Consider the following 14,783-nt stretch of genomic DNA (forward strand, 5'->3'; position numbering starts at 1 on the left):
TAATTGGCACTGGCCAGCATTATAATGTGCTCATTAGTGAGTTGTATGGCATCCTAAGGCTCATAATGAGTAATCAGTGTACACATGATTGGCATATAGCAGTCTGGATGCAATTACTCAATGCAATAAATCAGAACTTGGACAAAATGTGCAGTAGATTAAGGAAGAAGAATACATAGCCAGCTGGTGAATTGGCAATTCCCTCCTGTTTGTAATTCAGGTACAGCTTCTATTCTCAGATACAAAGAGATAAATGTGGGCACAACAGAATGGCTAGCGATAAAAAGGGAAATGTTCACCCAAGGTGACCCAGAACAGTACCTACAATTATTAACAATGATTACTGAAAAAAGAGAAAATAATGCTATCATATTGGTTGAGAATATATATTTCCGATATACAAAGTATGGAATCAAAGTCAGAGATAAGCAATGTTTTCATAAAATTCCTTGAAAGTTGAGAATTCAATTAATCCTTTAAATATACATCAAAGAACATTCACAAAGCGTTTTATAATTTTGAAAGCATTTGCCTTTATAATCTTTGTATGTTATTGTGAAACCATCTAGTAGTCAGCAGGGGAGGAATGCAGCTGTAAGTTGCATTCATTGTTATACATATGAGAAGTCATTATGGCAGGCATCGTGAGTTAGCTCACTTGACACCCAATCCTACACCCCTTTCCCTTGCTTGCCTCTATTACAGAGCCTGGAAAGTAAAGTAGTTACCTTCCTAGACTCCCTTGCAGCTAGGGACAACCATGTAACACTGTTTTAGTCAATGAAATATAGACACAAGTCTCTGTGGAAACTGTCCCTTTTGGAATAAAGCCTGGGTTAAAGAAAGCCTGTTTTCTTTCTTCTTTCCTCATGCACAGCAACCATGCTGTGGTCATTTGGACATCAGTGGCAGAGCAGGAAGACAAATTGAGTGTGATTCTTAGACAACCTTGAGAAGCTGCTCCAGCCTGAGCTTCCCTTCATCAGTCATCCTGTTATACAAGAAAAAGGCACTTCTCACTTGTTTAAGCCCTGAAGACATTTTTTGTAGTTGTTAATTTTGGATCAACATAATTAATAGATACAGTTAGATTTTTTATTAATAAAAATACTGAAACTTAAGTATAAAGAAAATAATGCAATGTTGAAATATTGATTTATGCTTAAATGACCTTAAAATATGACTTTTACAATATTTCCAAAAATATTGATTGAAAAAAGGAATTAATCAGTCTTTTTTTTCAAATGCCACTGCTATGAAAAGGAGCTATAACTGGATGGAAGTCCTCACAGCTCATTCTAATGGTTTTCCAGGAACATTTCATGTATCCTGCTTTACTACGCTTTATGAAGATGTTTTTACTTCAGGACTTGGTGTTTTGTGATTATGCTTTCTCATCCTCTCATATGATAAAATTGGTGTTAGACTAGGAATGATCATTGGCAGGATATAGCCAGATTTGAAAAGAGTGATTCAAGAAGAGAAATAATTTGAAATAGGGTGGGTTAGAAGAGATGGGGAATAATGTTACCCTGTAACCTGTAGCTGGGTATAGTTTCAATTCAATTCTTTCAAGCCCAAGGCCAGAGATAGTCTTGGTGTACACCCACAGTTGCAACATGTAAGCCTGGAACTTCTGGGGATCTCTTCAAGGGAAAGGCCCTTATCAAAGTCATTTCTTGCATATCTAGCACCTAAGTGATTTTAATAACTGTTCGTCAGGTGGGTGGGTAGGGGGATTAGAGAGAAAAGAAAAGCATGGACAAAAGGGGTCTTGTTTGAGCCTGAAAAGATCTTAGAAGCTCTTTGGAACTGGATCTCTAATTTTCATTTAGCATGGTCATCCTCAAAAATCTTGGCATCATATAATTTGATGTCAGACTTGTGATGCATTCAAGAATCACATAACACCAACCATGAATTAAAAAGTAAATTTTATCGTTATGTCTTTGAGAAGGATCTGTAATCAGTCTACAACACACTTACTAAAATAATATTTCAGTTCTAGTTACTTCCCTCACACAGTGTAGTTGGTTAAGCACCTCCAACTCCCCTCCCACAGAGCAAACTTTTCTTTTCACTCAGCCTGTTATTATATATAACCCCTTAGTATCTCTTCCAGCAAGAAGACATTCCTTGTTAGGATGTTAGGAAAGGGGAAATGGAGCTGGTAATTTAATCATAGGATCACTTCTGTAAGATAGGTGAGCAGAAAGTCTATGAATATTCTCATGCTAATAATTTTGCTCTATAACATCAGTCACATTATTACATGTCTCCATGCCTCTCTTTTCATAGCTACAAAATTTGGATTCTAACAGGAATAGAATGTTTTAAAGGCTGATATGTATTATATAAATCTAAAATTGTTCATTAAAAGCAAATTACAAAATGGAGTACTCTTTAGAATTTACAGCTTTATTCATTGCATGTAAGTAAAAGTAGATATGTTCTGCCTCTCTCTCCAACATCATTGAATAACAGCCTTAGAGCTGCAGAATGTCAGAGCTGGAGTGAATCCCCCATTATAAGCCCACTTTAAGGTCGTGATTTGAGAAATTAGTCAACTGAACCCACCAATGTTAAATGGCCTCCCAGCATCACAGTAGTTAGGTGCAGAGACAGACTAGAATACAGGTCTGATTACTCCAGTCCAGAATGCTTGCTGCCAAACTCCACAAAGTCTTTTGTACATCTATCTGTCCTTGAACTTGCTAGCACCTGCCTCTGGTGTTCTGACACCCTTGGGATCCACATAACGATGTGTGGCACCACCACTTGACTGGTCAGCATGAGCAGGGCATCAACATTCCAATGCTAAAAGGATAAAATGTTCAATAAAATCTCACAAACTCAGACGGAGGCATTTACTTTTCCTTTGTTAAGCCAATGCAATCTTTGTATAGAAAGATAGCAGGGCCTCTACTATTTCCTCCAAAAAAATTGTTAAAAGACAGAGTTTGGAAAGATTCTGCCCTAAAAGAGATCTCAAGGATCAGATGCTTTTAATGCACAATTATGAAGCTGGCAGGCAAGGGTGTTATCTATGAAAGGCAGCAATGGGTGAACGCAGTGTTCACCTCCAGCAGACCCCTTCCTTTAATGGCAGCATGCATGAGCAAAGACGACAATCTGGCCAGCTGTTTATAAGACACAGGCTGCGTCCAGGAAAAAGTCAATTTTTTTAACAGAGGTGAGTGTGATTGGCCCAGTTGATGAGGAAAGAAGCTCTTAATTAGTTCTGGATTTCTTTTCCAGATATGCATATGGTCTGCTTCTCCTACAGAGCACTCAGATCCTCCCAGGGAAGTGGTTTCTGCTCTCACTTGGGCCAGCACTGGACTTGGGTAAGGTGCTGCCAGAGCGAATGCTCCTCTTGGCAGTGCCTGATTTGTGCCACAAGCCCACTCAGCAGGACCACAACTGCTGCCCTTCACTCATTACCTGCTCTTGTCCTGGCAGCTCCTTCAGAACATAGTGCTCTTTGGGAAACTAACACAGTTTTAAAAAACTGAAGCAGATTCTGTTCAGAAATCAGATGGTAAAATGTTGGAGAAAAGGGATTCTAAAAAAATTTAAAATTAAAGACAGAAAATAATTAAGCAGCTTCATGCAAACCTTTATAACCTCAATCTTTGCATTTTCTCCGTCCTTGAGAACAATCACTTCTGTGCTGCCAAAAGAAATGAGATGTGATTTCTTCTAAGTCATTACTGTGATCTCCATCAAAGAACAGCAAAGGCAGTAATTAGTACTCCACATCAAACTGCCCTCAAATTTGACAAAAACTGCATTTGTCCTTTGCAGAGCTGAAACAAAGCACTTCTAATTCTTAGAATTTTCCCATGAGTTGCTATCATTTGGCAGAAGTTTCTGGAGTTGTTGCTTCTTATAGACCTTTCTTGCTGTTAACATTGTTTTTCAAAGACAAAGAAAATAAAGTCTTTTTTTTAAAAATTAACAAGTTGTACCACATTACCTTTCGTGTGAAATCATCATTGGAAAGCATTAAAGATAAGGGGACAGGGAAAATATTATATGCTATAGGTGACAATATTTAAAATAAAAATTTTTTTAAGGCAAAGCACTGTGGGACTTGCTCTGTGCTATCTAATTCAGTAGCCACTGAACACACATGGCTATTTTAATTTAAATTAACAGTAAATAAAAATTTAAAATGCAGTTCCTCAATTGCATTTGCTGTATTTCAAGAGCTCAGTAGCTACATGTGGCTTATAGACTACTGTTTTGGACAGCACAGAATAGTTTCACCAATGTGAAAAGTCCAATTATAAAAAAGCTGTGGGGTGGGGGTGGGATGAAGGGAGATGATATGACTTTGGGTGGTGTTCACACAGAGCAATATACAGATCTTGTAACATAGAAACCCACACCTGAAACCTATTTGTTCATACCGACCATTGTCACTCCAAGAAATTTAATTAAAAAAAAGAGAGAATTGAAAATGTCTCTCCCCCCCAAAAAAATTAAATGAGAAAACAAATAACAAAACAAAGCAAACAAAAGCTGTGGTACATTTATACCATAGAATACTATGCAGCTGTAAAAAGAAGGATCTCTTGTCCTTTGAGACAACATGGAGGGACCAGGAGAGTACTATGCTGTGAAATAAACCAGTCAGAGAAAGGCAAGTATCACATGAGCTCACTTATATGTGGAATCTAATGAACAAAATAAAGTGACAAACAAAAAAGATCCAGAGACACTGAAGCATGCAACAGACTGAGGGATCTCAAAGGGAAGGGGCAGAAAGAGATTAACCAATGAACTTATATGCATATATGCCTAGCTCATGGGCAGAAAATAGTGTGGGAAAGGCCTGGGGAGGGGACGGGATTGTGAAGGAGGGGGTCAATGGGGGCATAAAAGGGGACATCTGTAATACTTTCAACAATAAAGATAAATTTTTTTAAAAGTGCTGGAATATACAGTTTTAATATACTCAAGAAATAAATCACATTTAAAACCAAGGTTTTTTTACTTTCTCTTATACCAAGATTTTTATGTGTATCTATCAATTTGATCTTGGATTTATTTGCAGATTTGAATAAATATAAAACATTTAGAGATATAACTTTGAGTTTCAAGGGCATCTTATGATAATTTTTTAATCTCCCTTGTGTTATACTAAAATAGATTCAAAGAAGGCACCAATTTAACCTTCTCAGACAGATGTCCAATCCCTAGGTTGTCAGATGAAAGGGATCCAACACTCCCCTTGACAGCTAATTTCAGCAATAATAATTCCTTTGAATTTCTTTTCAAATATATGTTTGATTGGAAAGTTTCTCAAGTCACTTGTCTAGATTTTTTTCATCCTGAAAGCTCATGATATTGACATTTTCCTCCTGAATATGCAGGTGTGTAGACATTTTGAATACGTGGAGGTAGTAACAGCAAGTTAAGTGAACTAAATTTCACTTACTTTTGGCAAATAAATTGATAGCAGAAGAGTCTTTTCCATCATTATTAAAAGCAGACATTTTCTTCAAGACATTTTCTTGCTGCCTAAGCAGTTTTAACTGCAAAAGCCATTGGCCACCATATGGATCCCTCTAGGAGGCGTCAACTAGAGTAAAGAGGGAAACCTCACCACATGGGGACGCCAGGGAGTTATGGCAGATAAGGTAGAGTTGTTGGAGATTAATTCTAGAAAACCTCGGTGTATTCCACTTCTGAGGATCATGGATCATCCAACAGACAGCACTCACTGTGGGTAGCTGAAGACAACTGAGAAGGGATTTATAATGGAGTCACATATTGTAGCAGAATTCTTTGGCTATTAATGCCCAGCTTTCTCAGGCCTTGGTAAGAGGAGGTTGAGACTGTATTGTGAGGGAAGATTCTTCAATATTAACATTATTAATCTCAACTGAAACTTTGAGAAAGAGCTCTTAGACAGGAATGAGAGCTCTGACAAGTGCAGAAGAATATGTGATGAGGCAAATGCATCATCAAGTGTGAGAGAACTTTCTAAGGTCACTCCAAGTGGGAGCCTTGAACCCATGAACTAAGCTCACACATTAAGAATCATTCTTGCCTGTCCTGGCGTGGCTCAGCGGTTGAGCATCAGCCTAGGATCCAGGAGATCGAGGTTCGATTCCCAGTCAGGGCACATGCCCGGGTTTCGGGCTCCATCCCAGCAGGGGGCGCACAGGAGGCAGCCGATCAATAACTCTCTCATCGTTGATGTTTCTCTCTCTCTCTCTCCCTCTCCCTTCCTCTCTCTAAAATCAATAAAGATATATTTTAAAAAAAAGAAAAAAAAAAGAATCATTCTCTCTTTCACCCCAAATGTCTCATCAACATGAGACAAATTTCATTCTTAAGATAATGTTTCTTCAGTACAGCATAAGAAGTATAGTCAATAATATTGTAATAACTGTATGACGCCAGGTGGGTACTGGAAATACTGGGGTGAACACTTTGTAAGGTATTTGATTATCTAACCACTATGCTGTACACCTGAAACTAATACAAAATAATATTGAATGTGAACTGTAACTGAAAAAATTTTTTAAAAAGATAATATTTTGTCATATCTCATTTTTTTGCTTAGGAATCACCCACTCACTAAAATCACATTCAGTTACCATTTAAAAAGAAAGCTATTAAGTATGTTTTGTAAAAGCAACAGCATATACTCTATAAATACACCTAGAAGTGGACCAATAATTGCTTTGAGTTTTAGAGGTTTTGTTATCCTCAGATAATACCTTGTCAAATAGCACTTGCTTGAACTGTTATGTTTTCATAAACATTTATGGGTTATTTAATATGTTGTCATCTAAAATAAATCATGTATTTATATCCTTGAAAAGAGTTACATAAAATGTTATGGTAGATCACAGGTCAATAAAATATGTGGCAAAATCTGACTTAACATGTGCTTGACTGAAAAACAGAGTTATCAATCTAAAGTCCAGGATTACTAGGTCCAATAAGAAGAAAACCTTAGTGAGAAATTCTTAGTATAACATTAATATTTCATCAATAATAATTTTCTAGAGTAAACCTGTAGATTTTAATCATTGTTCAGCATATATAGAGGTTAACCCAATTAACAGATATAAGCATTTAATAGTTTTCCTGATTGGATCGTGACCTTGAGGAAGGCACTAGATTTCCCTAGTTTTGAAAACTTGACTCCTAAAGTATAAGGATATCATAATAAAGAGATAAGCCTTTTGGGGGGTAAATGGTGTTCTAAGCAGAGTATCTTCAGCAGCATTTATTGAAATATTAGAAATCACTACCTTAAAACAGAGACCAGGAGTTGTGCAGAAGTTCAAGTCCATAGTAGCCTGTCTTGTTTCCTTTCCCCTAGGTATGTATCCATACCTAGAGCCGTCACTGCCCATCTTGAGGCCCTGCATGCATGGTTTTAGTCAAACAGGGTGTGGCACTTTAATGTTATTTTTGGAAAAATAGTTGATTTACATAGTAATTGTCATAGAATCTACATAAAATCTTACAAATTATCACCTCTTGAAAATGAAGAAACAAAACATAGTGCAATGGAAACATTTGTCAGAAGACTTGGCTTCTAATCCTGTTATGACGGTGGTATGACCACAGCAAGTTCTTTTACCTGAATGAGCCTCTGAAAACTGGCTGCCACTAAAATACCCACCAGAGCCAGAAGCATCTGGAGATGATAAAGGTATCTGACATGGGCTCCCATAGGATGCAGAGGATTGTGATAAATGGATAGTGCCTCCCTTGTGTTGGGGACATTTGGCAACAGCTGATTAACTCCAGGTGGGGATGCGAGCCCTCTATTGCCATATCATTAGATTTTTCAAGAAAATACAGAAATTCAGATTTTTATGTGAAATATCCTGGTTTTTAAATATTGACAACTAACTTAAGAGAGAGAGAGAGAGAGAGAGAGACCACTGTGAAGGCCAAACTAAACATATGTGATGGTGGGCTGGGGCCTATGGTTGCTGTTTTGTGCCCTCAGATTGGCAGCCCCCAGTCTCTCCCTGCTCAGTGGTTCTACTGGAGGAGAGAAGAGGCTCATCCTGGGGCCATAGAGCACTAACTCTGCGCAACTCTAGTTAATCTTCTTTTCGCTTGGATTCATTAGCACATGAATACAGTAAGGAATGAGAGCAACCACAGTCAGGGGGATGGATGCACTTTTACAGAAAGACAGCACGTAAAATAAATGCTCTGCGTGAGTGGGGATCTTGATGAAATGGTAGAGCTGTAGTGTGGTCAACGAGGCCATGACACAGAGCAGCCGGAAGCTCAGCTTGTAGCCATTTTCCCCTCGGCAGCTCCTGAGGAACATCTCTGAGTTGATTGCAAAGCCCAAGCCAAAGAGGACCCCGAGGTTTCTCACGAGTCCAGCAAAAGGTGTAGTGTCAATGTGGATCCAGTCGGGGTTGGCACACCACTTCTTGGCGATGGGCACAGACCACAGCAGGTCAATGTCAAGCAGTCTGAGAAGCAGGTAAAAGCCAAGTGCAAACAGGAAGAGGAAGAGGTTGGTCTTCAGGTATGTGCTCAGGCTGGCCGTTTGGATGCCTGGAGTGTGTTCAAAGGCCTCTGCCACAAGCATACCTGGGGGTTAGAAAGAGACACTTAAGGCAACCATGTGCCCTTGAGCTCCCCAGGGAAAAATTCCTTCCTGCATTAAAGAATTTAGCTGCAGTTTTCAATGATAAAGGGCTTTAGGCACCTAGGTTCTATCCATTTTCCAAAGCCTTCCTTAAAGCAGTAACTAAACACACACACTTGCCCCACGGTCTTTTAACTACCCATAGTAGGACAGGGGCACCTTTCGGGGATCCATGGCACTGAGTGACAACCCACTTTATAGGCAGAGCACTGATCTAGGTGCTTGCAATTAATATTTCAATTGCCAGAGCCAATTAACTTTTGTCTTTGAAAAGCATGTGAGGCTAAAAGGTGGAAACTCAATCATGGTGAATGCTGCTTCAGGAACACAGAGCAGCTGCTAAATGAAGTTAGTAGTCATGTAATAATCACTTCAGATGTTTCAGAGAGAGAGTGGCATGGTATGCAGGTTGGAAGGCCATTATTAAGTCCCCCAAACCAAGACACAAGCGGGTTGTCTGAAGTGGTGGTCTGGGAGTTGGACTTAGCTCTGGTCACACTTCAGAGAAGCCCAGCTCACTAAGAGGTTAACGTTTACACCATTAAGTGAGACTGTGCCACTGTGTACAGAGAGGATTCGAGAGGCATGTTGAACCACGTAAGCTCCCAGGGTAGCATGACGCATCAGTGGCTTAACAGAAGTTTCTAGAATGCGGAACTGATTAGAGGGAAGAATCTAAGAAAGTAAAACAAATGACACTAAAGCTCTCAAATGACACCAGCAAAGGTAAATGATCATATTTACCACCAATTACTCCGAGAATAACTTGATGAGGAAAATGTGTTGCTATGAATACTCTGGAGATGCAGACACTGATTTGAATCAACCAAAAAAGACTCCAAAGAAATGACCAGGTCAGTCTATGATGGAAGAATAGATACAAGTGTAAAAAACAAAGAAATCATATCGCTCAGAAAATTAGGGGCGGAGGTTGACACCAGATGACCTTTCTCAGAGGAATTGTCTGATATAACATCATGATTCTAGAGTCTGTTTTTTCAAAATGTTGTTTCCATGTGCTTCATAGGATTTGAAAACCTTTAACAGAGGTTTCTACATGTATCAATGCATTTTTAATGCTATTTGCTGAAATTTTAATAAGTACTACAAAAGGAAGCCAATTTGACATCCTAATAATTATTTTAATGGAGTAGGGGAATTCAAGTTTGGGGAATTACTAATATCAGAATGATGAAGAATGAATTATATATACTTTTACTCCCTGTCATATGTGCGCCCTTTTTACTCTCTCTCTCAATCTTTTTTTGCTTGAAGAAAACTCACTGGAGAGGCAGCTGCCACTCTGATAAAAAGCACATCAGCATTTATTAAGGGCACGTTTTCATTGGGATTAAGTTTAGACTCTCAATGGAGTCCTGATTCTTTGGTTTTCAAGATATAGAAAATAAGAAACAAGAAAACTGACTTATAGGTTATATACTTTGGATTAGAAACAACAAAGTAGGCCCTGGATGGGTAGCTCAGTTGGTTCGAGCTTTGTCCTGAAACGCCAAGGCTGCAAGTTCAATCCCCAGTCAGGGCACAGACAAGATTCAACCAATGATGCATAACTAGTGGAACAACAAATCGATGTTTCTCTCTCCCTCCCTCTCTTTCTCTCTAAAAATATCAATATATATAAATGTTAAAAAAGAAACAAGGTGTGAAAACTAGTAAAACTATTAAAATCCAAGCTATGCTCATTATTTTAATAAAACAGAATTAGCAATATTGAATTTTAAGAAGTACCAGGGTTCTCAATGGTTTTTCCTGATAATCAGACCAAACTTTGATTATTAAAAGACTAAAGAATGGAGAGACATGAGACTTCCAAAGAGGAAATAAGCAGGGGTTATCCATATGGGAGAAGAATAAACAAGGGTTTGGTAATATTAAGGTAAGAGGTAGGCACTAAATAAATTTGGGTGGATGAAGGAATGTTGCAGTTTATAAAAACTGAAAAAGGGTTATGGGAATTTTTTTAGAAGAAACAAATATTTTCCAAGTTTGGAAATTGGAGGAAGAAATAAACTATAAGAAGGTGAGCCTTATCTAGATTCCTACTTTGAAAAATAGTCTATGGGTAGGAAATGCTAATTTCTTTAAATTAAACAACTTTCTACTGTTGTTGTTTTGGCCAATGAATACATTAAAGCATACAGGTTAAGCGATTATTAAAATAAACTTTAAATATGTCCAAATTATTTCGGTCATTTCTTTTTTATATTATCCAATACTACTCTGAAAAGTATGGATCTTGGAAAATTTTTATTTTAAAAGAATTTGTATATAATAGCATATGTTTCACCTTTTTTAACCAATTAACAGACAAATTTTATCTCTGGTAGAATAATAATTTAAGATTAGAGTGGTGCTCAAAATTGTTTTAATGATAAATTATTTCCGGACAGAAGAGAAGGAAACAGCTTAATTGCTACAAAAATTTTGAGTAATCTAACATTAAGGTTCTAGGCCTTTTTAAACATTACAAATCTACTAACATGAAATCTATTAACATTCAAATTGAAGTTTGCCTCTAGAATGTTTTTACTTAGAAAAGTTGTAAAGTCTTCAAAGCTAGAATATGTTATTGATGTCAAAAAACATTGGCTCATCAAAGAAAGAAGCATAATTATACTAAATTAACTGATGCATTCAAGGGGAATGATGATTCTCAAAGTTTCTAGCTAATCTTAAAGGAAGAGAATGCATATGCAAAATTATTTCCTTATATAATTTTAGATGACTTATTTATGCACTACCAAAGTGATTATTATATTACTGAAACCCAAAGGCACATTTAGCAAATCATTAATCAATTAAACATTTCCAACCCTATAGTGTAGCAATAGCTGTGAACTAATTAAGACATTATCTTAAGGCACAATATTAATTTTCTATTCATTTGCTATTTTGATTATGGTAGAATAGAATAAGCACATTTCAACAACTGAAAACATACTAAAATGAATTTTTAAGAAGATATTCTATATTCAAAACATTCTAGTGCTACAAAAACTGGAGAAAACTGACCTGTGCAGAGTGGTAGATGACTTATCCATCCGACTGACAGTGTGGCTCAGGGCAGCCGTTACCATGACATACCAGACACACGATGAGCCCATTGCGTGACCAGATGGACTTCCTGCAAAAGCAAAGTTGTCGATCCATTTGAAAGGTAGTTTACAGAGTATCAGTATCAGAAATGGGTGGTAGAATAGCATGTTAGCCGTGAAAATTACAAATAACTCAGAAAAATAACCACAGGGCACAGGCTATCTCTAATATTTAGACATAGGTAGAAATAAAGAAAACTGAACCAAATTGAACCTCAAAACACTACTTGAAAATTTCCCCCCCAGATTTTTCAAGTTCGTCAAATTCCAGAAATTAATATGTTCAAGGCTAATTAAGAACTCCAAGTGTTGCACCAAAATCTGCCATATTCATTGTTCATATCTAATTGTTTTTAATTGATGATTAAAATTAAGTACTTGTGTTGGATCTTAAATCAGTTTATTTTCCTTGGGCTGAAAAGTCAAATATCTAAAGGGTATTATTGCTATGCCTGATTTACCAATTGACTGCTACACACTAGCAGCTCCCTCTATGCCTATCTTGTGGCCAGCAGCTCCGTGGAAGTCTTTGTTATGAAATGGAAGGGAAGCTGTGAAGGAGGCATCGATATTGGCAGAAGAAGCCTGAAGACAGGGTAGCCTTTCTACTCCTAGAATGTCTTTCCCATGAAGCTTGATATTTTTTTAAAAAATAATTTACTTTTATTCTCTCCCTAAGTCTTTATCAAGTGGAGATTCATTCAGGTTAAACACCAGTCAATTTTTTAAAAAACAAAATAAAACAAACAAAAACCACACTAAATTAAACAAAGAAATTTATTTCTTGTAGATCTATTTCTAATGCAGGAATTTTCACAGACTTTATCTTCTTAGAGTTGTAAATCTCTAAGGAGTGAACATAGAATGTGATATATCTTTCTTTTTCTCCCCTCCAGGAAATGTCCCATAAGATAGAATACATGCTGGGAAGTGCTGGGATAAAACAAAGTAGCATTTCAATTGTCTTAAAAGTTATCCATTCATTCGTCCATCCATCCATCCATCCATCCATCCATCCATCCATCCATCCATCCACCCACCCATTCATCCACCCATCTAACCCACATTGGTTTCACAAAGATAAAATGCACACCATCCCCATCTTAATAGAACACAGTCTACTGAGGGAGCCAGATATATAAAGAATTAATTATAGTAATATAACAGAGCTTACACATTCACGATTTTCAGGGTTAGTTTCAATGGATGTCAAATATGAATTTTCTGTATGTGCCAAACTATGGTGAGGTATAATGTAACACAGTCTTATAAATTAAACCAACAACATGTAATTTCCTTGAGATATATATATTTATTTAAAAAAACTTTTTACAGTTTTAAACTCAACTTCCATGTAAAGATTCTACATTCATGCAGAGTCTTACTTATAATAAAAAAGGAAGTGGCCCAAGGAGTTTACTTACGTACTATAAATACAAGAGAAAAAAAAATTTTAGAGAAATCATTCTAAGATCAGAGATAGCTTTACTGGTAATAGTAACACTGGAAAGTCCTTACCTTAACTTGCCTATTCTTTCCTCATTCATGAGATTTTCAGAAGACCTATAATAACTTTGAAAGCTGCTCAGCAGTAGGTAAATCAACATTTCTAGAATTTTAACATAGTTCTTTGGCAATTTATTCTAGCTAACTTTTTTGTTTGTTTTAATGTTAAACCATTTCATTCTTCCAAAAAGTAAATGCCAACTATAAAATTATTTGAGGAGTGTTCTCCCAATTTACCCTTTTACAAATAATACAATGAAATTTGATTGCTTATAAAACTTTCCTTTCTCGTTAACAATTTTTATGCTTATGAACTTTTAGCACCCTCACTCATGACATTTTCTTTAATACCCTATATGATATCAAACACTTATTAGATGATAATCATACATAATGACTCTCTGTTGGAATATCTTTAGTAACTTGAGGTTCTATAATTGCTTACCTGGACCTGTTTCGCATGTAGTGGGAAATTGTTCAAGGCATGGACTTGAGTGATTTGGGTAAGTCTGAGTTTCTTGGACCCACCAGTAAGGCCGATGACCAAATAATATCCTGTATTTGAAGAAATATAAATATGCATGTATATTTAAATACACAACTATTACTTAATTGGAGACTAGCTATTTTCTCCTACAAAAATGATATCATCAAAGGGTTGATGGGGAAAGCTGATGATTAAGAAACTTTGAAAGATCTTGGGTTCTGGTCAATCTTTCATTATAGAAGACGACACAGTCATTTGGGGATTGGGTACCCTAGTTTTCAATAAAAACAGGGACTTTTTTCCTTCCAGGGGAAGTCCTGTGGGTGCTTTGGAACTTAGACTGGGAATATCAAAGTGGTCCCTGGAACCACCAATCTGTTCAGTAAGGTGTGGCTCATTTAACTACTTGGTTAACCACAGCATATGTGTTACAGGGTTTGAGAATTTACTTATAAATTAGTATACATTAGTATATAAATGTACATTTGTATGTAAGTATGCATTTCTATGGGTTTTGTAAGTTCTACTTATGAATCTGTGTTTCAAGTTAACTGGTATGTTTGAAAGATTTCCCAAGTAAAACTACACACGTCTAAAATGTGACCATTAATTTAAAGCTACAAATTTAAGAATAAACTTTAGGGAAAAAATGAAACAAAAAAGAAGTCTTACCATTTAAAAATAAGATTGAACCAATCCCCAATGACTGCTACCCATATCATCTTGGTTCCAACTGTCTGATTAAGTTGAAACCAAAGTGGAAAATAAATAGAAAAGATATTCCGGGGGTCTCCAACATTGGACATAAAATTTAGAAAATTGTAGTAAGCTCGGTAGTCCTTCTGCAAATGCTGAATAATGAGCACTCCATTCCTATGAAGGAAATCCATCTTGAAAGAGAGGCAATTCTAAACATAGAGCAATTGGAGCTGAAGTGCTCTGAGTCCCACCATTTTTATACGGTACCCTTGTGGCGTGTCAAGCCATTACTACAACATGTGACTCTGACCATCTGTGGAAAGGG

General features: G+C 36.9%; 1 protein-coding gene across 1 annotated transcript; it reads right to left on the minus strand.

The window, feature by feature from the left end:
• Nucleotides 1-8,080: 8,080 nt before the first annotated feature.
• G6PC2 (glucose-6-phosphatase catalytic subunit 2) lies at nt 8,081-14,771 on the minus strand (the record flags this gene model as incomplete). Its single annotated transcript, XM_081142209.1, has 5 exons — nt 14,432-14,771; nt 13,718-13,827; nt 11,684-11,795; nt 9,395-9,510; nt 8,081-8,592 (listed from the first exon to the last, which is right to left on the minus strand). The coding sequence occupies exons 1-5, from the start codon at nt 14,647-14,649 to the stop codon at nt 8,081-8,083; spliced, it is 1,068 nt and encodes a 355-aa protein (XP_080998335.1). The 5' UTR covers nt 14,650-14,771.
• Between the last annotated feature and the right edge of the window lie 12 nt (nt 14,772-14,783).

The sequence above is a fragment of the Miniopterus schreibersii genome (genome assembly GCF_964146895.1).
Source record: "Miniopterus schreibersii genome assembly, chromosome: 7".
NCBI lineage: Eukaryota > Metazoa > Chordata > Mammalia > Chiroptera > Miniopteridae > Miniopterus > Miniopterus schreibersii.